Source organism: Lissotriton vulgaris, chromosome 2_2 (assembly GCF_964263255.1).
Source record: "Lissotriton vulgaris chromosome 2_2, aLisVul1.2, whole genome shotgun sequence".
NCBI classification, from domain to species: Eukaryota; Metazoa; Chordata; class Amphibia; order Caudata; family Salamandridae; genus Lissotriton; species Lissotriton vulgaris.
Genome location: NC_141688.1, coordinates 32,509,129 through 32,536,464, shown reverse-complemented (window position 1 = coordinate 32,536,464; position 27,336 = coordinate 32,509,129). Strand labels below are relative to the sequence as shown.

The 27,336-nt window shown below is 42.9% G+C and overlaps 1 protein-coding gene across 1 annotated transcript in view; it reads left to right on the top strand.

The window, feature by feature from the left end:
- Positions 1 to 27,336, top strand: part of CELF6 (CUGBP Elav-like family member 6) — a 675,122-nt gene that overhangs the window by 598,922 nt on the left and 48,864 nt on the right. The window contains exons 6-8 of the mRNA XM_086959242.1: positions 2,601 to 2,744; positions 5,586 to 5,724; positions 19,952 to 20,098. Coding sequence (XP_086815368.1) covers positions 2,601 to 2,744; positions 5,586 to 5,724; positions 19,952 to 20,098 — 430 coding nt within the window. The remainder of the gene's footprint in view (positions 1 to 2,600; positions 2,745 to 5,585; positions 5,725 to 19,951; positions 20,099 to 27,336) is intronic.

Sequence of the window (27,336 nt, the reverse complement as noted above, 5' to 3'; positions counted from 1 at the left end):
GGTGCATGCTTTTTATATCTCTGTTCATATTCTTCTCTCATTCCTCTCTCTTGTTTTCCTATTTACGATCATTTTCGTAGTCACTTCTTTTTGTGCTGCGTGACCCGTTATGTTCATTCTCTCTTCTCTTCCTGGACCCGCTATACTCTATAGTATCTCTCGAATGCATCCGCTTCTGTGTCTCTCGCAGTCTCTTTGACGGTTTCCTTTTTTTTACTGTCTCTGTTTCTCTCTCCATTTCTGTTATTCTTCCTCACTCACGGTCTTCTCTGGTCACTTCCTGATCTCCCATTGATCATGTATTTTCTCTCCCTGGACATCTTATTTATCATTCTGTTCGTGTTCATCTCTGTTTGTGCATCACTGTCATCACTGTTCACCCTTCTGTACTCTTCTCTCTCTGTCCTGTCTATGTTATGCTATGTTGGGACTAATTTATAAAGTGCACGGCTGCCCCAGAAAAGCGGCGTCCAGGCGCTGAAACCAGATGGGTGCAGCTAGTACCAACTGAACAGCTTATAGCGGAGGGAAAAGGAACGTTTTAATAGCTTTGCAGAAAGGCAGATAGAGATTTATGCTGCGGATGGAAATAGGAAGGGAATTCCATAGTTTAGAAGCCAACACCCGGACCAAGCGGCCTCCAGCACGAGCCCTCCTCACCCTGGGGACAACCACAAGATTCTGCCCCATGGACCGAAGCTGGCGAGAGTGGGTGTAGAAAGAGTGCAGGTTGGACAGATGCATGGCAATGAAGAGTTGAAGATTTAAAAAGTAATGCAGAGGGCCTTCAATTCCACACGCTTGGGCACAGGCATCCAGTGTAGGCGGTGTCTTGCATTAGAGGTTGAACACCACCTTGGCAAGCCAAGGAGCGCTCAGGCCGCTGCGTTCGGGACCCTTTGCAGTCTGACAATCTCAGCGTGGTTAGCCCTGAGATAAAGGGAGCCGGCATAGTCCAGTCTAGACAGAATCAAGGCCTTGACGACAACCTACCTGATTGAGGGGTCAAAGAAGCCCAGCAAAGGTTTAAGCCCCCGCAGTAGACCGAAACACGTCCCTGCTACCTTCTCTGTATGGGTTCCAAAGTTAAGGACAGTGTCAAGCCAGACCCTTAGGTTTTTTACCTCCTGTTTAGGAGCAGGTGCCGACCCCAGTGCGGCAGGCCACCAGTGCTCACACCACAGCTCGGAGTCTCTCCCCACTAACAGAACCTCAGACTTGCTAGCATTGGGCTGAAGACAGTTGGCCGTCATCCACCCCGAGACAGCCTCAAGATCTCTACGGAACTAACAAGCGTCCTGAGTAGTGTCATCGGTGAGAGTAACTTCCAATTGGGTGTTGTCTGCATACAACACCACGTGAGCCCTCTGTCTTTAGCCACCATCACCAATGGTTGCACATACAGGTTGAACAGGGTAGGGCTCAAAGCCGAGCCCTGAGGAACCCGCTGCTTGATGGCATGAAGTCTGGACGAAAAAGGAGGGGCGGTCAGCTGGAAGGTCCTCCTAGAAATAAAGAAGGCAAACCAATCCAGAGCAGCATCCGCTATGCCCCTATGATGCTTTCAATTCACTTTCTCTCTGGTTCTTTCACATATGTCTCTGATCCTTTCTGGTCTTTTGTGTCTTATCTCTCTGTTTTGCGCTTCTTCTGGTCTCTATCTTTCTCTCTGACCCATCCTTATTTTTCTGGTTCTTTTTGTTTCGTTGTTTTTCTTTTGTTGGTCTTTTTGTTCTTCCTCCAGATGTGGCTGTTCCCCCTGATACACATAGATTCTCATTCTTGTTTCTTGGTTCTCTCAACAAAACCTTTGTCCCTTATGTTTGCCCAGAGTTTTCCATCTGAGGCTCTCTTGTCATATCTTCTCTAGTTCTGCCTGTCTATTATTTCTCTGATCTGTATATTTTCAATGCTCTCAGCTTACCTCTTTTTTTTAACGGGTCCTCTGTCTTTCTGTTTTTCCTCTTTGCCCCAAACCTGTCTCTCTCTTGTTTCTCTTCATCTCTATAGATGCCTTAATCTCTCCACCCTCCATTGGGAAATTCTTAGTCTCGTTCAAAGATTTAAAAGGAGGGTTGTACTTTATCTTCCTGACCTCTCTGTAGTCTGTCCTTTACCGTGAGGTGTTTTATATTACATTTTTTTGTTTAATTACAGTTAGTGCTTTCCTTGAAGCTTAGTTTGTTCTGATATTTTTTGCATGGTATTAAATGAATACAGATTCAATCTCCTACTCTCTCTGTGCCTCCGTTCTCTCTTTCTGTGCCCTGTCTCCTGTCTCTCATGCCTTTGTTCTAGTTCTATTCTTCTTTCTCTCTTTTATTCCTGCAGTAGCTGTTCTCCCAGGAACTTTTAAGTTTCAGTCTTTGTTCTGCTGCCACAGGAGTGTTAGAGGCAGGAACAGCTGACTGGACTCAAAGTATGGAATGTTCAAAGGAAGGGAGTGATATACAAGCTCCTTTGAAACAACTTTCCATCCATAGGTTCCAGGGCTGCTGTAATGATCAGACATGAGCATCAGTTTGTGGTTCCTGATTCGGTGGCTGGGTGCCGGTGTATGTCAGGATGGTGTGACCTGAAGTTCTTTCTGCTCCTCACAGGGTGCCTCCTCCAGCCTTGTGGTGAAGTTTGCAGACACAGACAAGGAGAGGACCTTGCGGCGGATGCATCAGATGGCTGGGCAGCTTGGCATCTTCAACCCAATGACCATCCAATTTGGAGCCTACGGGGCATACACACAAGCGGTGAGAGACACAAACACTCTGCCCAGGGTGGGGAGTGATCCCATTGGATTAGGAGTGATAGATGGACATAGTGTTGTACAAGTAAAGCTTACCTGTGTTCATATCTGGTCGTATACTTAAACTGGAGTTTATTTCGTATCCCAGAGCATGAGGCACTGAAGCCAGTATTTCAGTATTGATTAAAGAGAAATTGCTTTCAGGTCAAAGAAAGTGTTTCAAGAACCTAACTTCATCAGGCATCCATTTGCTTTCATAATATCTAATTTATTAGCTAATAGTCTTTTTTCATGCATTATTTTTGAGCAAAAGAATGGCCAAGAACTGTTTCACGACTGGTATAGGTTACATATGTCGCTTCATCAGGGCCAAAAAACGAATTCTAAAACAGTAAACCAAAGGTCACAACAGTAATAGACCAAAATGAGAAAATGAGCATGACAAGAATGAAGACACTGACAAGGAAGGGACATATAATTAATACAAAAATTAAAACAGCAAGCACTACTGCACAAACTATTTAAATTGAAAAATATTGACAATGAAAACAGATGCAAAAATATGGACAGAAAAATACTTAAAAACAATACTAAGAAAAACAGTTATAAATGGATAGTAGTGATAGAAACAATCACCCTGCGGTATTTCTATATCTATAAACCTTTGATACTTGAAAAAATATCTTGTGGACGATTTCCTTGAATCAATAAATAGAAATATAAACTTCTTTTTCAATTAAATACTTTAAAAAGAAATTAATACAATGCGCATACCTTCAAAGAACCTAAAGTACTGATGTATCTAAGTGTTCGCTAATCATCAAGGTTAGTAACCTTCCTTACCCAGGAAGAACATACTCTAAAAGGAATGCAAAAAGTCCATTGAACTACATCATTCTTCAAAACTAATGCTCAACGTTACTTATTGGTCAAGACGTTAATCCTACTAATTACCTGTATATTTCAGCATAATTCTGTTTTTTAAGCCCAATAGTTGAGATGGGTCTGCCAAATTATTCAATAATCTGGAGACACAAAGGAACAACGTAAACATTTTGTTGTCTTTCATAACGAAACTAGATTAAAATAGAGCACATGTTTCGCGATTGGTATAGGTTGCATCTCACTTTATCAGGGCCAAAAAACAAATTCTTCAGAGAACCTAAAGTACTGATCTATAAAAATGTTGTTCCCTCATAATCAAGGTTAGCAATTTGCCTTTCCCAAGAAGAACATATTCTGTATACATATTCTGTATATTCCAACTTAAGTCTGAAAACCCCTACAGGCATTGTAGCACTGTTTAGAATCCGGTTATCAAGCCGATTATTGAGTGATTTGGCTAACCCACTTCAACTATTGGCATTAAGAACCAGAATTACGTATTCGTAACATTTTATTTCATTGCAGCAAGCAAATGAGAGCATGCAGGCCTGTGGGACTGAACAGACCACAGAAAAAGCCTTTGTGACCAATCAAAATGCTTCAGAAGTCCCACAATAATAACCATCCAGATAGCTCTATTTTTGTGAAGGCTAATGTCTTGAAAACCACTTAACGAATTTACACCAAAAACAAATAGCATGCTTTCTGAGTAAATATGTAGCTTTCTGACAAATTTAGTGTAATTCGGTTCAGCCATTTTCACTGTATTGTCGTCTATTTTTCCTCTGGAAATTGCGTGGAGAAAAAAGTGTTTTAGGACCCCTGCTTTTTCTCAGCCTGCTTGCCCGGTCACCCGAAAACTATCTAGAAAATAGCTGCGGTGGATAACTTTTTTGGCAAAGTTTCGTGTAGATTTGTAAAAAAAAACCCTTACCTCTACCCATCCCTGCACTCAAAACTCTTTTTACCTTTAACCACTAAGCCCTCCAAGCCAAAAAATACTTACTTGCGTGGTAAAGTACAAAGTACTAAACAGGTCAAAAATGTTGTGCATGGTACTCACCTGTGTTGTACGTATCTGTGTGGTAAAATGTTATGTAGTAAAAACTGTGTGGTAAATGTTACATCGTTCCTTCTCTTTTACTAGGCAACTTTCATCCTTCGCATCTGGCTTTCTCTAGTTAATACATAACATAAAATGAAATTGGGTAGTAGGAAGGCCATGCAAGCATTTGCATTTACGATAATGTCTGTGACTCCGTGTGTGTGTGTATATGCTCATGCATGTGCATGTGTTGTGCAGCATCTGTCAACAAGTTGTGGCTCTTAATAATTTGCAGGTAGTGGAGGTTATAGATCACTTTGCTGCTTCGTTTGTCCTAGAGTCATAAGAAATGTTTTTGTTTCCTTTTTCTTTCACTCTTTGATTGGCTTGTTCATGTTTTCTTATAACTCTTCCTTCTCTTCCCTCTTGACGTTCTCTGATTCATCTTTTTTTCCTTTCCTTTCTCTTCTCTTTTTTCTTTCTCTTCTTTGGATCTTTCATCCAATTTGCTCTTACCTTTTTTCTTCCGCTCTTGTCCTCAAGTTTAATTCCTTCACCATTTATCACACATTCTGTTCTCTCTTTCATGCTCTTATTATTCTGTATGTTTTTCTTTTTTTATCTTGTCACTCGTTTAACTTCCCACTCTCATTTTTTTTTCGACTCTTTTCCTCTATATTTCTTTCTCTCTTCTATGTTTGTACTTCCCTATATTTCCATTATCTTTGTCGATTTTCCCCTACTTCGCTTTCCATTCTCATGCGCCAACCTTTTCTTCTTGCACCATCTTTCTTTGTCTCATATTTTCTACTTTCTCACATCTTGCTCTTCACTGTAACCTCTTTTCCTTCTCTGTCCATTTCTTCTTTCTACCCTGCCCTATTCCTTTCCTTCATTCCCCTTGTTTTCTTTAAGATATTGCAGCAGCAGGCAGCGCTGATGTCAGCTACCCCCTGCCTTAGCCCTGTAGCAGCTATCGCAGCAGCCCAGATGCAGCAGATGAGCGGTTTCAGCCTGGGCGGGTTGCTGGCAGCTCCCATGACTCCGTCGTCAGGTAAGGAGTAACACATGCACAATTTCTACAAGAAGGGCAGGGGTATAGGTCACCAACTGGAAGTAAGAAATTCAGAGATTGGATCAAAAAATGATGGGCTAGGAATCGGGATCTAGATGAATCAAAGTTCAAATTTTGTTGATGGGGGTGCAGGTGAAGACTCTAAGACTTCAAGTAATGAGGCTGATGGTTACAAGGCACGGGGTCCAATAGCTTATCTGGGGATTCAGACTGAGGTTTAGGGATTATGAGGGCAGGTAATTGGTCAGGGTTAAGATCTGCTTTTCTGCAAGCAACGTTGTAGATTCATAGTGCAGTAGAGGGCACCCTTGGTTTGACATAGAGATACAAGGCACATCTGCAATTGAAGAGAGTCATATAGCAGATCTAGGGGTCTCAGAGCCAGTTAGATGATGAGTTAAGAGTTGGTTCCTCTAGATATGATTTCTGTTTTACAAGTTTCAGGAAGTAGGTCTGGAGTCCAAACCCCATGTCTAGGTTGTAGCAGGGATTCTGCTCATACACAGAACTGTGCATAGAGACTTGGAACCTTAGTGAATTAGGGTGTACCAAAACTCACCTTAGTAGCCAAAATCCCCTACCAGACTAGCAATCAGGTTCTTCCATAACCCCAATGATTAGACAACCCAGAACATGGAACTCAGAATAACTCAGGCAATGTGGTACACATGAACACTCTTTCATTATATTCTCATATTAGTCCAAAACGGGGAGTAAATGAAGACATGTGCTAGTTTGAAATATTTATTTCTAATGCCATGTTCTTCAAGCGCAGTATCTTAGCTAATACACGCAGGCATATTATAAGCAGCAAGATTATCAGCATAGTTACTATTCCATAAAATACAAAGGGAGAAAGCATGTTAAAATGCTAAATGAAAAAAAGACTAGATTACCCCTATAAATCACCCTCCCTTGCTAGTAGGTTATTTTATATCTACAGAAGGTCCCTTGGGTTCACAAGGGCGGCCCCATACCTCTGGTCCTAGTAGAAATGGATCACATCATTTTTTACACCAGCTCTCTGCATGCAAATGTTCTCCAAGTGTGTGAGCATGCCTGCGCAGTGCATCATTAAGCGCGCCAAAATCAGAGATGGCCACAGCTGCATATATGTTATGTCTAGAACGTGCGCTGATCAGACCGAACAACAACCACTGTGTTGAAATAACCTTGAAGGCCTCGGCACTCACTGTTCAGACATGCTTACCAAGCAAGACTGCTAGTATAGAAAAACATATTATTCTCGTGTGAAGCAAAACAGTCCACTAGACTCTAACATTTGTAATGATGTGTGCCGTGTGCAAAGGCAGCAGAAAGGAAAAATGGCGTTTGAACTTCTAATAAGCTCATGCTAAATGAACACAGTGTAAATGCAAGGCTCATCCCCATGACACCCTCCCTTGATCCGAGCACAGATAAGACCAAGGGCAAATTTGGAAAGCAGAGTTCAAGAACGACTGTCAGAACCAAGGGAAAAACGGGAACAAAAAACGTCATTATTTGAATGCACTTCAAGTCAAGTAATTCTAGCCATGGACATAGTGAAGTCAATAGGTCTGGGCAGAAAAAATAAATGAAACTGAGAGAAAAAAATATACAAAAAAAATATCCGATTTCCAACTTGTGACCTCGTTCATGGAAGGGAGAAGCGATGACACAACTCAATCCAATAATGTTTATGCAAAATATGTAGCAACAGCCACCAATAGGAAGTCACTGTTCTCATCCGAAAACATGTCAGCCATCCAATTCAGCAAAGGGAAAGAACATACATGTTCCTCAATTACCGGAGCCTCTAGCACCATCAGAGGGCAACTCGATGTTTCTTCAATGAAGCTACGTGCCAAGAAATTGTGCCGCTGCGAAAACATTCCAAGGACCCAGGACTCCATGCATCGCTGCAAAGGCCATAATCCCTCCACCAGAACAAAGCAATTCATGAGCAACTAAGGGGCTCGTAAGCTGATCATAATCCGCATTGGGAGACACCGTATTGCAGAGACACAAATTCAGGGCCGAGTCGAACAACAGAAGTACGCCTGCGTCCAGAGCTAGCATTAAGGGAAATCCACCAAACAGGCTGGAAGAAATTGAATGAAAAAATGCCGGGAATGCACCAAATATAGTTTGAAAAGAAGTCACAAGGCCACTGCTAAAAACTTTAAAAAAGTGAGCCAGCCCTGTGGTGGAGGATGCATTAAAGATAGTGTGAATTAACTCACCGAAATGCAAGGGCAAATCAGTATTTAATAAAGCATGCACCTCTGTTCGGGTGTTTGCCACGTGAAGGACAAATCTTTCACGAGCAGATGTGAGGGGGACTTCTTTTTGGGACAATATAGCTCTTTATAAGGCTCATCTTGTTAAACTCTGCTTTCAAGGTAGGAATCATCGGCCAGATGGAAACATCAAGCTTCCCATGCGGAAGAGGGAACAATACATTTTTACAGCAAACCACACGCTCACTGACGGTAACCAGGCAAGGAATTCCAGCAACCATCCCACAACAATCTTCATTATTTAAAAGTAAATAACTCCTGTTTGCCAGTAATGTGAATGTTGGTATGATAGCAGGTGCTGGTATGCCTTTCAAAATACAGGTTAAATTCGGCTCATTCTGGTTACAAGAGCCATGCAATTGGATATTCCTACACATTAATGAGTGATCTGGTGTTGTAGTGCAATCCTCACCATTCAAGTAAACCTCTTTTCCCTCCCTAAGGCATCTATAGGTAAATGGTAGCGACCAAGCTTCATGGAGATAAGCGGTGCCCAGAGGTTCATATCTGCCAATTGCATAGTACTTCATACAGGCTTCGAATTTGAAAAGGGGAAAAGGTAGAGTTATTAACCCGTGGATAAGCCATGTTGCCGAATTGGTCTCAGCACAGAAAATGGTAACGGCTCTAACTTTTCAATGTGTAATATAGAAAAAGTTGCCTCTTTCATTGACATAAAACGTTGCTTTTCAGTCAAATTTAACGGGGCAAATAATGATGACGTATTGATGTAGTGCCATGACACTTTTCCATCTTTCAAGGTTTGTAAGGTCCATGCAAACTGCATAACAGAACGCAACTGATTCTGATCATGGTACAAAACAGACACTTCATCTTGCACAATATCAACAACAGATGACACAATATTATCTAACATGTAAATGCGGGAAGAAAGCGTGCTAATGCTGTTATCTACAACTGCTAGCACTTTTTCTAAATTTGCTTGATCTATAGCTCTAATGCGGGAAGTCGCTTCAATTTGGGACAGTTTCCAAACTTCGTTGTAAATAGCATATATTCATCTTTTGGATCTGCCGGAAGCCGGTCCCTTCACAAAATCATTCAGATCAGCATCGTCAGTCAATTTAGATAAATGCAGCTTAACTGACGCCAAAGTGGAATGTTTGAGCCAACTCTGACATAATTTGCCTACAGAATAGGTAGTCACAGAATGGCCACTTTCAAAACGGGGATCCACCCTGACCTGTATGTAGCCTGGAGCTAAGCCCAGAAAACGATGCTGGCAAGAATCAGCACTTTGGTGCCACAGCAACCAACCCTTAGGATCCAAACTGGATATGTTAAAGGAAGAATTCAGTAACATGGTCTGTAATCCCTGATAGACAACTTGGTATTATTATCCCAACCGGAATATTCTTGTAATTCAGGAAATGAAGGTGCATTTAATTTTTTTGTAGTAGCCAATCCAAAGCAAGTGGTTTGTGAAATTATAGAATTCAAAAACAACATATGGTTCGGGATGAGGCATGCACAATGCACAGCCTCAGTGCCTTGCACTTGCCAACTTTTAGAACCCCAAACAGATTTAAGATCAATAGTATCTTCCCACAGCTCATAGCCTCCAACAGCCAATTGGTCTAAAAATGACTTCGAATACAATAATTTTGTGTGGGTAAGTCTAACCTTGAGAGTGGACTTTTCAGTCATTTTAAAATAAAACGCATTGGAATTTGACTGATTAAAATCAGTGAAATAAGTGAACCTCTTTAAAAAAGAAGTGGAACTGCCTTGTAAAGGAGCGGGACATTGCTCCCACTGTGTATAATTAACAGTATTCCTCCTGTGTATAATTAACAGTATTCCTCCTGGTATTTGCTTTATGCAGGTAGTGATTGCCAAAATGTTGATAACAAAACAAATCCCCATAATTCGCGGAATCTAGATATAAATCTTCAGCATCAAAGGCAGAATAATATTTCAAATCAGAAAACAAAGCTTCTACAGCCTGAATATCCCAATCATCAGAACGTATATTTTGTTTAATTACATCCCCCATAGAAACTCTTAGGACATTTGGTACATTTATAACCTCAGTGGGGCCATGGATTTGAAATCTAATAGCATCCCACACAATCCCATCTAAGACGGGCCAAGCAGTGATATTAACAAAAGCCAGGTCTCTCTTCAATCTGTGTGATGAGGAATGGGGAGCCAATGTTCCATCAATATGTTGAATGCATGTTCTTTCTTCAACATAGTGTCCGTTGACATGGCGGAAAAAATACACCATAAATCCAATAGACATGAACAAGTAAATTGAAAAAAGCACCAACCAAATGTAGGTCCAAGGAGGAATCAAAAAATGTTTTTTAAACAGTGTTGCAAGAACAGAAATCTTGGAAGGGGTCTTCGATGTGTGAGAGTCAGTGTCAAATGAAAATCTGGATTCCGTAGCCTAACAAGTTTGCAAATCAGGCATCGATAAGTCAGTGGGGTAAGTATATTCAGTCTCATCAAGGTGAGCACCAGGTAGTGAACTCAATTAAGGACTTGTAACTGCAGGCATCTCAAGGGCAACCTAGGCCTGGGGTTAGGAGCCGGGGCCAAAACAGAATTTCTCAAAATTGATGGACATGAGACTGCCGGAGTCATACTAAGAAGAATCAGCGACTCTGTGTAGTTTGACATTGTCAATGGAGATATACCTTTTATCTTTACGACCTGGAAGTGGTGGTAAAATGTCCGTTCTTGTGCCCTTCACGCCAAGCACTTGAACTGGAGCTCGATATGAGGGACCAAATTCCTTTTTGTTTTTGATCTTCTCTCGAACCAGTTCTCCAACTTGGGGTAGCCAACCAACTACTGGAATCTGCAACGCAGCCTCTGATGTGGAGGGCAAATATTCTCTCGTCTTTTGTAGATTCTGTAAAGAATTGCAATGTTCATCTACGTCAAAGGAGGCAGCAACTGCAGCCTGGTCTAGACCGTCAAGGTCCGGGACAAACATCTTGATACCAAAGAGTATTTCGTATGGGGTCCGCCCACCCAGAGTCTTTCTAGGGAGATTATTAAGGGCACGCTGCACGCTATTGAGGTGGGCCAGCCAGTTCCTGCCAGTGCCTATAACCCTAGCTGTCAAAGACTGCTTTAAATCTCGGTTCATTCGTTCCACAACACTATTACCCTCAGGTCTGTATGGAGAGGAAAACTAGACTTGGACCCCCAATGAAGTCATGGCATCCTTATACGTCTTAGAGGCAAAAGCAGGACCCTGATCCGAATGGAAGGTGCCACAGGCAAAAATCCCGGTACAAAAGGGGGTGGTAATGGACGGAGCATCTGAACCAATGAAACACTCCCTCCCAGTCAAAAGATCTGGGTTTAATCCATCACCGTTCTTTAGCCCACTCTGCCACCCCAGTTCAGACATGGCTATATGCAAATCAGACTGACCCTGGGCAAAAATCCCTACAAAGACACGCATGTCTCTTATGACAGTTCGCGAATCAGTGCTACGGTGTGGCCACACCCACACAAAGCGTGTGCATGAATCAACTGCAACTAAGATGTACTTATACGCAGTATCAGAAGAAAAAGGACCACAGTGATCTAAGTGAACACAACCAAGTGGTTTATTAAAAATGTACAACTGTGTCTAGGGCGAACGCGCAGCAGTTGAAGGTTTAATCTGCTGGCAAATGTCACATTGAAGGACATAATCACGCGTCAGTTTGTACAGACCCCGCCACCAGAAACTTTGTTGTAACTGGGATACGGTAGCCGAAACGCCCGCATGCGCAGACTCAACACCTTCAAGGGCAGCCGTAATCAGTGTGGACCTGCGGTCCGCGTTGGGAATTAACCTTTCACCCACGTCCGGTATTTTCACTAAGGAACTTTATCAGGACTAAAGTGGTATGAATACTTTGAAGGGAAACCCTTAGGATATTTTCTTCCCTTCTCAATTGAAGCTACTAGTGCCAAGATGTCATCATCAATCTTACTCTTGGAACGTGTAACTGCTGCAACCAAATATGTTGATAGCCCTGATTTTGCGGCCTCATCGGCCAAAGAATTGCCAACAGCGTGAACTCCCACTCGCTGATGACCGAGAGTGTGAATTACATACACGAGTGGCAACTGCTCCTTAAGCTCAGCCACTCGGACCGAGATCATTTTATGTTTTATTGTGCTACCTTTGGAGTCATGAAAATCATTCTGAATCCAAAAGAACAGGTTCTCATTGGAAGTCTGGACACAGTAGTAAGAATCACTCACAATAAGAGTCGTCACGCTAGGATCAGCGTACTCCAATGCAAGCATCAGAGCACGGAGCTCTGCCATTGTGCGGTACAGTCCCCTAAAGTCTGCGTGTGCACGACTTTGGACTTAAATTCATCATTCACCATGGTACCTACCACAATGGCGTAAGCGGAAACGTATGCGTGCTTAGACCCATGCGCAACTTGCGCTGAACCATCAGTGTAAATGATACAATGGAAATCCTCGAAAGGTCGCATAGTCAATGGCGCAGGATGAACAAATTCATATTGCAAAAACTCTTGTGACTGTAAGGAGGCATCAAAAATAAACATGACATCTGGAGACGTCAAAGATGCTGCGCGTTGTATCCATTGGGGGTGCAAACTTTAGAATTTGGTACACTGGCCTTCGTCACTGCCTCTAGTGCAGGATACGGGGTAACAACCAACATGCTTTTTCCCTGCGACAATGCACGTTCCTTAAGAATCGCCATTGGCACTGCTGTCAAAACTTTTTCCACAGTGGAAAATCGCATTTCAGCCGAAGTGTACAAGTGTGACTTGTACGCAATAGGTACTGTGTCCCAGTTAAAAGTAAGGTAAGTGAAACCCACCGCCCCAGGGATGATTCTTATCACCAGGTTGGTGTGGTTATCACAAGTCAGTAAGAATTTAGATTCTAGAAGATCAGCCTGCAAAGATTGCAAAATGGCTGAATGTTCAGGCAGCCAGCACGATTTGGTGAAAGTAGGTTGTATCAAAGCATACAAAGGCTTGATACGCTGGGCATATTCGGGAATGTAAGTACGCTCGAAATTCAAAAATCCAAGCAAGGACTGTACTTTTTTCAGTGTTGTAGAAGCGCGCAGCTGTGCGCATTACTCCAAGAAGTGAGGAGCCAATCCTCGACCTTCATTGTTGAGCTCATAGCCTAGGAACAACACTGTGTACTCCGCAATGTGTGCCTTTGCAAAGCTAAATTTGTAACCGAAGTCCGCAAAGTTACAAATTATACGGTCTACGCGACACAGATGCGCTCCAATTTAGTCGTCTGTGAGATAGATGTCATCCACATACGAACACACATCTGGGTCAACTCTCTCTAAGAGAGAGACGATACGGGCAGCAAACACACCTGGACTATTCTTATAACGCATAGCCAGGCGTTTAAATTGGCGTTGTTTGCTGCCACAAGTGAAACTGGTCCATTGGGAACTTAGACCATCCAAATTGTGGGCAAAAAACAGTTGGATATGTCAAGTGTGGTTTTAAACGGTTTTCACACAAGACCATCCACTAGAGCAGAGCCGTGAGTATTCTGTACTGCACAGGTACGGCAATGCAAGTTCAAATGCCGGTAATCCAAAACCAAACGGTACGACCCGTCAAGTTTGGTCACAGTAAAAAGTGGGTTATTCATCGGTGACACACCAGTTTCAATCACTCCTTGATATTCTAATTGTTCAAGGATCTCCGCGACGGAAGCCTTAGCTTGACGCCGGATGGGATATTGAGGTTGAGGCTGTGGCATAGACCGTAAGGGAATCTCGTGGTGTGGGGAAAATTTATCCCAACCACATTGCGTACGGTACAGAGCCGGCGCAAGGGCCTTAGCCCACTCTTTTGCAAAATTCTGCGCATGCTCCTTGGACACTGTGTGCGCGAAACTAGGGAGGATTACCTCCTCCCCTCTCGTAGCCACGAGAACAAAAGGTGGGGGCCAGTCAGCCTCCGCTAACAAAATGTCATAGGTAGGTGTAAGATTTTCCCAAAATACCCCTTTTATGGTACGTTGTATGTCACCTTCAATTAAAAGGACTATTTCATAAAGCCTATCAGGGGAAGCTACTCTGGTATCAGCTGTTTCCACAACAACATATTGGTCAGTCGCGGTCACCTTCAGTAGTGGACGCAGGGCCTCTCACACTATGGTAATCTCTGCTGCGCTGTCCAACAATGTCAGTGCCCATGTCTGATTCCGAAGCTGCGTTCTCACTATCTGTGGCATATCGCGCTGTTAAAGCGGCAACTTTATTTTTCTGAAACTGGGGTCTCTTCTGTGAAGAATTGTCCTGCTTGCCTTTTCCGTCTTTCGGGCAGGGCTGGTTGCGACTCTGCTAGCCAACCCGACCTCTGCCGCCGCCTCCACCACTGGACGATGAGGCCTATGTGTCCTGTAAAGAACGAGGAGACCGTTGATCAGGAACCCGTAATCGATCAAGCGACTTAATCGTCGTGCGGTCGCGCAAATCATAAACGTGCTCAGTAGACGCAGGCACTGGTGATGGGGGACAGGACCCCTGTTTCTGTTCCTGTTTCCCCTGTTTTTTATTTCTGTTCCAATCTTCTTTGGAACTGTGGGATGCAAGTCTGTTTCAGACTTCGCACCCTTGGTTTGCTTTTTATCTTTAGCAGTAAAGGGCTTGACACCTAAAATATTGTCGCCAATGGTTTTATACGCCGCCGTAATAATTCTCGGTAAATGTCGGGGTTTGGTGGCATCGGGGACATCGCGTAAGGCATTAGCCACTTGAAAGTTCACTGCATCTCCCTTTATATTAGAAAGGACCAGATCGGAAACTACATCAAATTAGCCTATGAGTCTCATTCTCAATTCAACCGCAGCCTCAGGTCCGTGTTTGTCCTGAACACGTTTAATGACCGTTGGAAGGACAGCCATTGACGGAGTGCCGAAGCATCTTGTGTACAGTGCCGCAAAAATCTTACCCCAGGACTCACAGTCACCTGCTTCTGGTACCAAGTCCTTGGGGAAACTAATTGTAAGAATCCTGTGTTATTTTACGGGAGTCGAATTAGGAAACACTGCTCCCAGCTGGTCAAACTTCTCGGCAAGCCAAAAAGGCATATCATCCTTATCTTGGGGACGCTTGCCCATTACTGCATTGACCATCACGGGACTAAGCTTCATTCCGCTCGGTTCAGCTGGAAGGGCCGCAACACCAGGGGCCTGCCCTGGAAATTGCGGGTAATATATTGAACTAGGGCCCGAATTACACTCATAGAAGAGTCATATAGGGTCCGTAACTCAGCAACGGGGACTTGCCCCGCACGAGGATGCAAGAGTTGTGGTCTCAACTCCATAGCGTTACCATCTATGGTTGTGCAGCAGGTAATACAGAATGTGGTTACCACCAAGGGGTAGATGCTTTCAGCCTTCACTCTACGAGTATTATCTTGAATGTGCACTGATATAGATTAAATCTTCATGTAAGGAATCTTGCAAGATTTCTCTTAAAAACAGTCTCCTCTTTGTGATACTGTTCCTTATTCCGAGCCAACAACATTGAATTTGCGAAATTTCAGGTGAGTCAGTGTCCTGGATTTATAAATCCCCGTATCTCCTCTGACTCCGTCTGCCGTATGTCAACGTTGGCCATAGTGACACAGAGAATGAAAGGTACAATGTAGAACAATGTAGCACAGCTGGGTAGTAATTCAAAAGGAATTAGTTTGAAAAGATTCAAGCTTGAAAAGACCTATGTAACTATAGGTAGGTTTGTCCGACACTACTATTATCCGGAAACAATAGTGAAGGGGTTTAGGACTGATAGAAGTAATACTCACGTGTCATGTAATGAGACCACCATCGTTGGGCGCCATGTAGCAGGGATTCTGCTCATACACATACTGTGCATAGAGACTTGGAACCTTAGTGAATTAGGGTGTACCAAAACTCACCATAGTAGCCAAAATCCCCTACCAGACTAGCAATCGGTGTCTCATTGGTTCTTCCATAACCCCAATGATTAGACAACCCAGAACATGGAACTCAGAATACCTCAGGCAATGTGGAACACATGATTACTCTTTCGTTATACTCTCATACCAGTCCAAAACGGGGAGTAAATGAAGACACGTGCAAGTTTAAAATATTTATTTCTAATGCTGTGTTCTCAGGCGCAGTATCTTAGCTAATACAAGCAGACATATTATAAGCAACAAGATTATCAGCATCGTTAGTATTCCATAAAATACAAAGGGAGAAAGCATGTTAAAATGCTAAATGAAAAAAGGCTAGATTACACCTAGAAATTACCCTCCCTTGCTAGAAGGTTATAACTCTGGTCCTAGTAGAAATGGATCACATCATTTTCTACACCAGCTCTCTACATGCAAATATTCTCCAAGTGTGTGAGCATGCCTGCGCAGTGCATTATTAAACGCGCCAAAATCCGAGGTGGCCACAGCTGCATATATGTTATGTCTAGAACGTGCGCTGATCAGACCGAACAACAACCACTGTGTTGAAATAACCTTGAAGGCCTCAGCACTCACTGTTCAGACAAAACTTACCAAGCAAGGCTGCTAGTATAGAAAAACATATTATTCTTGTGTGAAGCAAAACAGTCAGCTAGACTCTAAACATTTATAATAATGTGTGCCGTGTGCAAAGGCAGCAGAAAGGAAAAATGGCGTTTGAACTTCTAATAAGCTCATACTAACTTATCACAGTGTAAATGCAAGGCTCATCCCCATGACAAGGTGACATCTTTTTTTGAGGTGGAGAAGAGATTAGAGTTGATAGTGGAGTTGAATAGATTATGTCTCTGTTGGGTTGCACTGCAGATTTAGAACACAGCTCTTGGGGTTTAGGTGTAGATTGAGGTCCGGAATACCTCTTTAGTGGAAAAGAGAAAGCATCAAGTGCAGATTTGTGGGTCAATATTCAGGCCTTGGAGGGAAGGGTTCATGGTGGTAGGTTTAGCATGCACCCAGGTGATCCGACTGGGTATGAAAGTGTATATTAATGCGTTTCCAGTACCTGTTTAGGGGGAGATTGTCTATCATCTGGGCCTGGGTGCAGGCATTGGGTTAATTAATCACTGTAATGTATTAATGTGCATGTTAGGGTGTTATAATGAATGTCAGGAAATGTCACAGTGAAGGTAAGGGATCGATAGAGTCCTAGTTAGGGGCCTCATGGTGTATTGCAAAGGTGTCTGAGGAAACGTCAAGAACTCTGTCAATACTGTAGGCGAGAATCTGTATTTCCCAAATTCTGACTTAAAATTTTTGCCCACTTTAGTCTTCACCAAAGTGCCCATTGTTGGTGAGTGTTTATCGTCACTTAGCTTTTTTACAGTATCTTGAGTGACAACTCCCCACTTTCGTACCATAGTATGCATATCAACCAAGTATTTATTAAAATGGTAGCAAAAAAGAAAAAAGCATCTATTCTGTGTAAAAATTTGGCAAGTGGGATTTAGATTGCAGTAATTAGAAATTGTGAAAAGGTTAGCAAAATGATTTGAACGCATTTCAAAATTTGTGAAGAAACCATACAAAGTTTAGTGTCCATTAAAAAGTAGTCTTTGTACGTACGCATGCCATACACATTCAAAAGAACACTTTCTGTCACTGTCAGATCTATCACAAACATCAAGCTGACCTCAACAGCTCCACGGAGTGTCAGTTTATCAGAGTTACTATTTATTGTTCTGAATTTCTTCTCTTATCTTCCTTGGGCAACAATAATGTGTGAGTCTAGCTCTGGTTTTTACTCCGCATTAATTCTGCCGTTTCCTCAGAGTTCGAAGTTGCGGCGCGTGAGTGGAAACCCTGAGTTCTAATTTCACCTCCTTTGGTGTGGAAGGATTCCAGTTCATTTCGTATTCCTCTTTTTACCCATGTTCTTTTGAAGTCAATAGCATTAGGACTTATGGAGAGCTGTTCAACCGCACGCTCTTTCCCATATCACCCACATTGTGCGGCCTGAGATCCTTCACAATTTCTGCCTCTGAGGTCACATGATACAGGGCTCAGTATAAGTAGAAGTGAGAGAGTTTTTTTCTATACGTTTTCTGTTAAGCAATCTTGCTAGAAATTGTATATTTTAAGTGCCGTAAAACTATGACAAGATGAGGGCGCCCAGAAGAAGAACATCCAGTTGGCACCACATGGTTCAGACAACCATCGCAAAACCATATTCAAGTATGGTCAAATCATGGAAGCAGGATGAGAGTCAGCAAACATACCATAGGACATAGTGCACAGGCAGTCTGTGTGGAACCAGGGGAGGGTCTTCACATCAGGTCTTCTCGCTTCAGCAAGCGTTGTCGAGTTGTGAAAGCGATATGCCATTACAGTACATTAGCCAAGGTAGAACAACAATAAATACCAGCTTTAAAGTATGTTATAGAAAGTGGATCAGGCATTTTAACATATAAATGAATGTTTCTAAGCACCCTAAAACCTTTCCATTCCAGAATTATATTTCTTTGATTAATGACATTCACTTTTGGCTTTTAGAACATATTTGAAGTAAATGCTGGGGGAAAAAACAACTACTAGCTAGGAAATAATATCCAACAGTTAAAGTAGCAGTTTAGTTAATTATTTGAAGGTAAAATATTCCAAAACGTTGAGGTGAAAAAAAAATATTAACAACAATATTATTAATTAAATTACGGACCACTTGGTATGAAACTGTGTGTTGGGTGCCAGTAGCAGTATTATTTAAAAATATTGATACTTTTTAGAAAATATTGGTTATCTTCCTTTCTATCTTCCCGCCAAATGTTAGAAATATTTGACTATCAATAGGTGAGCACTTGCCACTTACAATAATAAAGCATTCAGCCTGTGTAGCAATGGCTCATGGACTCTCCAATGCTTTTCCCAGCTCATGCATCAAATGTTGAAAGCTGTGTGTTTGCACCTATGTTTACAGACTCTGAATCCAAAAGATATGGCTTTGGAGCCCAGCTTCCCACGTCAGTCACTTTGTGTCCCCATCACATCAGCGGGCATTCCGGTATGTGCTACGTAAGATAATACATTTATAATATTGATCCACCGGTAAGCTCCAAACTTAAGCTCGGGGGCTATACATGCCAATAAATGGCCTAGCAAGCAATAGGATACATTTATCAAAAGAAAAGAATAAAGTAGCTGGAACTTTGCTCTTTTTAGGCCACACCTCTGACCCAAATTTCCTTACTCTCACTCCCCTTTTTGCAAACTCACTGTCCCCCCGTCACCCCCAACACCTTACTGTCCATGATTTCAGTCCCTAGATTAAATAAAATCTGTTGTCACTGTTTGCCTAGTGAGCACATATGTAGTCAATGCCTCGGGCCATCAGAGTGCAGGTCCGGTGTTGTCAGAGTGTTGGCTAGCAAACCCCAGAATGCAGGTCTGGAGCTATCATAGGTGCATGTCAAGGGTCCTCGTTGTGAAGATTAGAGACGTCAAGGTGTGAATCAGCATGTGCTGGAGTATTAAGAGTGTGTTCACAGGAACCTGGAGACGAGTCTTTGTCAACTGGTACATACTGGAGGAGTCATGCTGCAGGCTGGGATGGAGGGGGGAACATAGCAGTTTAAGGCGCGGGTAAAGGGTTTGTCTATTCTACTTGACTCATCTTCAATGTCTTTCAGAAGCATCGTTTGCCAGACCATCTCCTGAATTCTATGTAGGCCAGTACATTTCTGGGTGTCTCTTTGTCACTCTTTAATTTAAAACCTTGTTTCTTGACCGTATTTTTATTTTCCTTTCCACGTCACTCCTTTTCTCTTCTTCCCCTGCTCTTGTTCTATTAAACATCCCCAACCTTCTCTTGCTTCTCCTTTCTCTTCCCTTCTTCTCCCCCTCCTGTCCTTTATTCATTCACTTTCCTTTCTCATGGCTCTTTATCTTCCTCTCCTGTCTTCCCCTCTCTTTGTTTCTCATTTCACTTAGGCACAAGCACACCTCCCGGCATCGGTACAGCAGCTGTGCCCAGTATAGCCGCACCCCTGGGGGTGAATGGCTTCAGTGCCCTCGCTTCCCAGACCAACGGGCAACCCACAGAGACCATTTACACCAATGGCATCCACCCATATCCAGGTATGTTCAGGGGCAAATGAGGGGGCAGGGCACTAATGAGTGTGCTTGCCTAAGGGCCAAAGCGGATCAACCAGGTCATGATCATGAAAAGTCCCTGATAACGTAACAGTGGGGAGAGTGTTCACCAGACAGTCTGACATTGGCATTGAATGCAATACATTTACATTCAGACAGATTTAGTGTCCGCAAACATGGATACACAGGACATCCACACTTGGCATCCTCTTAGAGACAGTCATAGAATATCCACACAACCACGCATGTAACATTCTTCATGTATGATTTGCAAATCACCCACACGTTTCGACAAGGTTCAGGTGTACACAGGCAGACACAGAGCAATCGCAGACATGCAATCTCAATTAACCACACACAGACAGAAAACACTCCATACAGGCAGATACACAAACCTACATGCAGGCAGGTAAATAGCTTTAATGTGTAGGAAGGCATGGCCCATTGATGCAGACATGAAGTAGCCATATGCAGGCAGACAGAGAGTGACCACTCGGAGGCGACTCATGGGTTCTACAAGTCAGGGACAATCAACTGAAACTCAACAGACAGACAAACACAGCTCATCCATTCACTCATGGGCACGATGCATCTAGGCACACGCGACTATCCGTATTCTGGCATATGCAGAGCATCGGCACTCAATCAGAAAATAAAGAAATTCAGAATCAACATGGAGGCAGACAGATGGAACTGTCATTACCATCCAGTTTATTTTTTAGGAAAATAGTCACTCGCACTTAAAGGTGCATCGCTAACAGGGGAACACACCGATGAAAAATGGGGAAGTAAAGTCAGAGGAAGACTTTATGAAGTTGTAGTCAATAGGAAGTGTCAAATCTTACTCACTTCGCCTTAACATTTACACTTGTGTATGTAAAGTCAGGTAGTGCGGTGTTGCACATCTTAAGCACCCTGCTTAAAGGCGAGTACACCCAGTGTGTCATGTGACACTGCAGGCGGTCATAGCCTCCCCTTTCCTGCATGAATCCAGTTTCTGAAGGTCAGGCCCAATCAACATGGACACATGCCACATATAATTTAATGGTTCACCTGAACCATGCCATACTTTAATCATTTCTCTAAACTAAAAGTTGTGACCTTCATCAGTACCAACATGGTTGTAAGTCACTTGCAAACGTAGGCCTGGCACTCCGATGAGGTACTTGTAAGGAACTCACAGATCTGTACTGGAAGAGTGAGAGTAGAGGCTTAATGTACCCTCAGTTACTACTCACCGGGCACTGCTTATTCACAGACTCGAGATGAGCCGGTAGTGACAGAATACAGTTTCATCTGGACAGCCTCTAAAGGTACTTAGTGAAAAAAAAATGCTAAGAAATTACTGGGCGCCTGTTTAGGAGACTTAGTCCTAGAGGTCTCTAAACTGCACCAAAACAGAGCCTGGCTTGATAGGGGCATGGATTTTTCCCAACCGAGGTGCAACAGACTTGGACTCAATTGCTGCTCCTGGTCACCTTTAATGAGAGCTCAAAAGTTGCTATAATGATAGCTGGTTCTTTTGGTGTCTGATGAAGACATCTTCCTTTGATCAAAGATGGTATTTGTGAACTACAGAAGCCACATTGGGACTAGGTTCTCTCAGCTTTGCTCAGAATCAAAGTGTAATAATGACACTCTCAGTTTAATATTCTTGCAGATGTAAACAAATCTATTTATTAGCAATGTACATTGAACATTTTAAGTTCAATAGGGGAGCCTCAGACTTTAACTCAAGTTAGTAGTGAATGAGAATGGCACATGTATTGCACACAACTGCATGTTGCCAGGGTACCTGTGACCAATAGATCCATTGACAGATGAAAGGTCTATAATGTACGAGGCATCACCAGGGCCATGAGATGATTATCAGCGCCACCGGTGAAGGGCCATGACCACTGATGAACTGTCAGCCAACAATCCCTTACCCCAAAAAGGATATTCACTTGCGACAGTTTTCTGAAGCACTTGTCATAAAAAGAAGGGCTTTAATAACAAAATGTGTCATGTGCAGAGGCTGCAGATAGGGAAAATGGTGTTTAAACGTCTAATAAGCTCATGCTAAAATAACACAGTGCGAAGGCAAAACCAATCCACATGACACCCTCCCTTTGATCCGAGCACGCATAGGACAAGTAAAAAGGGGCACATTTAGGAATGCAGAGTTAAAGAACGATAGTCCGAACACAAGTCTCCAATTTGGTACCTCAAGAGTAGAGATAATATAAACATAATTGTGAAAAGAAAAAATCTAGCCTTTGGACATTGTTAAAGTCAATAGGTTAGAGCCCAAAAAAAAAATGTGCGAAAAACAAATCCAATTATCGAATGAAAAGTGTCGGTCAAGGAAGCGAGACTGCTAACACATGTCATCCTAATAATGAATATGCAAAACATTCAGCAACAGCCTCCAACAGGAAGTCACTGTTATCATCCGAAAATAATTCGGCCATCCAATTTAACAAAGGGAAAGAACATATATGCTCTTCAATTACCGGAGCCTTCAGCACCATCAGAGGACAACTCGGCAAGTTTTCGAGGAAGCTGCGAGCCAAGAAATCTTGCGCCGCTGCGAACACATTCCAACGATCCAGTATGCCATGCATCGCTGCAAAGGCCATGATCCCTCCTTCAGAGGAAAGCAATTCATGAGCAACTAAGGGGCTCATAAGTTGACTATAATCTGCATCGGGAGCACCGTATTGCAGAGACACAAATCCAGGGCCCATTCGAAGTCACAACTCAGTCAATGAAAGACAGGCTGGACGCATGTAAAGTAGGAAAATCGAAACGATAATCCATAAGCTGCACTCAATGTAGCAAGCGGCAGCGCTCCATAGTACTCAAGCATCTGGGCGCGAAGCAGCCCTAGCTGAGACAGCTCGCTTTGTAACACAGGATGTGCAGCCATTTTGAAACAAACAAAACAGCAAGAGCACGCCAGCAGCAAGAGCCAGTAGTAAGGGAAATCCACCGAACAGGCTGGAAAAAATAGAATGGAGGAAAGTTGGAAAGACTCCGAAAATCGTTTGGAAAGAAGTCACCAAGCCACTGCTTACAACTTTAAAAAAGTGAGCCATCCCCGATGTGGAGGGCGTATTGAAGATTGTGTGAATTAATTCACAGAGGTGCAAGGGCAAATCAGTATTTAATAATGCATGCACCTCTGTGCGGGTGTTAGCCACGTGAAGGACAAAAGTTTCATGAGCAGATGTGAGGGCAACTTCCTTTTGGGACAATAGAGCTCTTGTGCGACTCATCTTATTGAACTCTGCTCTCAAGGTCGGAATCTTAGGCCAGATGGAAACATCAAGTTTCCCATGCGGGGTTGGATACATTACATTCTTGCAGCAAACCACACGCTGACTGACGGTAACGACATAAGCAATCCCTTTTATTAACCCACAGCAATCTTCATTGTTCAAAAGTAAATAACTCCCATTTGCCAGTAATGTGAATGTGGGAACGATTGCAGGCACAGGGGTACCTTTCAAAATGCAGGCTAAATTTGGCTTGTTTTGATTACAGGAGCCGTGTAATTGGATATATCTACACATTAATGAATGATCCGGTGTTTCAGTGCATTCTTCACTATTCAAATAAACTTCTTTTCCCTCCCTAAGGCATCTATATGTAAAAGGAAGCGACCAAGCTTCATGGAGATAAGAACCCCCAAGAGTCCCGTATCTACCAATGGCAAAGTACTTCATACAGCCCTTAAACTCGAACAGTGGAAACGGGAGTGTTATTAAACCGTGAATATGCCACGTTGCATTAATGGCCTCTGCCACAGAAAACGGTAAAGGTTTCAACCTCTCAATGTGTAAGATAGAAAAAGAAGCATCTTTCATTGACAGTAAGCGCTGCTTGTCATTCAAACTAAACGGGGCAAACAATGATGATGTATTCATGTAATGCCATGGCACTTTTCCGGCCTTAAGGGTCCGCAATGTCCATGCAAACTACATAATAGAACACAATTGATTCTGACCGTGGTACAAAACAGACACTTCATCTTGCACAATATCTACAACAGATGACACTATATTATCTAACGTGTAAATGCGGGAAGAGAGTGTGTTTATGCTATTATCTACAACTGCCAGAACTTTTTCCAAATTACCTTGATCAATAGCTCTAAGGCGGGTAGCCGCCTCAATCTGGGATGTTTTCCAGAATTTGTTACAAACAGCATATATCCATCTTTTAGATCTACCTTTAGCCGGGCCTTTTATAAAATCATTCAGATCAACATCGTCAGTCAGTTTAGATAAATGCAGTTTAACTGACGCCAAGGTGGAATATCTGAGCCAATTCTGACATACTTTGCCTACAGAATAGGTAGTCACAGAATGGCCACTCTCAAAACGGGGATCCACCCTGACCTGTGTAAAGGCATGAGCTAAACCCAGAAAACGATGCTGGCATGAGTCAGCACTTCTGTGCCACAGCAACCAGCCTTCGGTATCCAAACTGGATATGTTAAAGGAGGAATTCAATAACAGAGTTTGTAACTCTCTCATAGAAAATTTAGTAGTATTACTCTAACCGGAATATTCCGCTAAGTCAGGAAAAGAAGGAGCATTTAATCTTTTAGGAGTAGCCAATCCAAAGCATGTTGTCTGTGAAATTGTAGAATTCAAAAACAACATATGGTTCGGGATGAGGCATGCATGGTGCAAAGCCTCAGTGCCTTGCACTTGCCAGCTTATAGAGCCCCAAACTGATTTAAGGTCAATGGTATCCTTCCACAACTTGTAACCCCCAACAGCTAACTGGTCTAGAAAGGACTTCGAATACAATAATTTAGTATCTGTAAGTCTAACTTTGGATGTGGACTTTTCAGTCATTTTAAAATAAAATGCATTGGGATTTGACTGATAAAAATTTGTAAAGTAAGTGAACCTCTTCAAAAAGGAAGCAGAACTGCCTTGTATAGGAGGTGGACAGTGTTCCCACTGGGTATAATTTACATTGAGTCTCCAAGTATTAGCTTTATGCAGGTAATGATTGCCAAAATGTTGATAACAATACAAATCACCGTAATTAGCAGACTCCAAATACAAATCTTCAGCATCAAAGGCAGCATAATATTTCAAATCAGAAAACAATGATTCTACGGCCTGAACATCCCAATCATCAGAACGTATATTTTGTTTAAGTATATCCCCCATAGACACTCTTAAGCACATTAGGGACATTTATAACCTCAGTGGGCCCACGGATTTGAAATCGAACAGCATCCTATACAATCCCATCTAAGACAGGCCAAGCAGTGATATTAACAAAAGCCAAGTCTCTCTTCAGTCTGTGTGACGAGGAATGGGGAGCCAATGTTCCATTGATATGTCGAATGCATGTTCTCTCCTCGACATAGTGTCCATTGACGAGACAGAAAAAATAAAACACAAAACCAATTGACATAAAAAGGTAAATCAAAAAAAGCACCATCCAAATATAGGTCCAGGGGGGAATCATGTTTTTTAAACAGTCTTGCTAGAACAGTAATCTTTGAAGGCTTTTTTGATGTGTGGGAATCAGTGTCAACTGAAAATCTGGACTCTGTAGCTAAGCGAGTTTGCAAATCAGGCATCGATAAATCAGTTGGGTAGGTGTAGTCAGTTTCATCATGTTGAGTTCCGGGCAGTGTTCTCAATAGAGGACTGGAAACAGCAGGCATCTCGAGAGCAACATCAGGCACAGGATTGGAAACCGGGGCTAAAACAGAATTTCTCAAAATCGAAGAACATGAGACTGCCGGTGTCATACTAAGAAGAATCGGCCACTCTGTGTATCTTGACATTGTCAATGGAGATATACCTGTTCTCCTTACGACCTGGAAGTGGTGGTAAAATGACTGTTCTTGTGCCCTTCACACCAAGCACTGGAACTGGAGCTCGATAAGAGGGACCAAATTATTTCTTGTTTTTGATCTTCTCACGAACCAGTTCTCCAACTTGGGGTAGCCAGCCAACTACCGGGATCTGCAACGCATCATCCGAGGTGGAGGGCAAATGTTCCTTTGCAAGACTGTCTCTTGTCTTTTGTAGATCCTGTAAAACATTGCAATGTTCATCTACGTGACAGGAGGCAGCAAGAGCCACCGAGTCTAGACCGTCAAGGTCCGGGACATACATCTTGATACCAAAGAGCATCTCATATGGGGTCCGCCCACCCAGAGACCTTCTAGGGAGATTATTAAGAGCACGCTGCACGCCATTGAGGTGGCCCAGCCAGTTCCTGCCAGTGCCTTTAATTTGAGCTGTCAAAGACTGCTTTAAATCTCGGTTCATTTGTTCCACAACACTATTACCCTCAGGTCTGTATGGAGACGAAAACTTGACTTGTACCCCCAACTAAGTCATGGCATCCTTATACGCCTTAGAGGCGAAAGCCGGACCCTGATCCGAATGGAATGGAAGGTACCACAGGCAAAAATCCCTACAAAGACACGCAAGTCTCTTATGACAGTTCATGAATCAGCGCTGCGGTGTGGCCAGACCCACACAAAGCGTGTGCATGAATCAACTGCTACTAAGATGGACTTATACGCAGTATCGGAAGAAAAAGGACCGCAGTGATCTAAATAAACACATCTCAGTGGTTTATTAGATATGTACAACTGTGTCTGGGGCGGACGCTCAGCAGTCGAAGGCTTAATCTGCTGGCAAATGTCACATTGTAGGACATAATCACGCGTCTGTTTGTACAGTCCCCGCCACCAGAAACGTTGATGTAACTGAGCTACAATAGCCGAAATGCCCGCATGCGCAGACGCAACTCCTTCATGGGCTGCAGTAAGCAGTGTGGGCCTGCGGGCCGCGTTGGGAATTAACCTCTCACCAACGTCAGGTATTTTCACATAAGGAACTTTATCAGGATTTAAGTGGTATGAATACTTCGAAGGGAATCCCTTTGGATATTAACCTCCCTTCTCAGTCGCAGCAACAGCTGCCAAGATATCATCATCAATCTTACTTTTGGAATGTGTAACTGCTGCAACCAAATATGTTGATACTGCTGATTTTGCTGCCTCATCGGCAAGGGAATTGCCAACAGCGTGAACTCCTACGCGCTGATGACCGAGAGTATGAATCACAAATGCGAGCTGCAACTGCTCTTTAAGCTCAGCCACTCGGACCCAGATCATTTTATGTTTTATTGTGCTACCCTTGGAATCACGAAAATCATTCTGAATCCAAAAGAATAGGTTTTCATTGTAA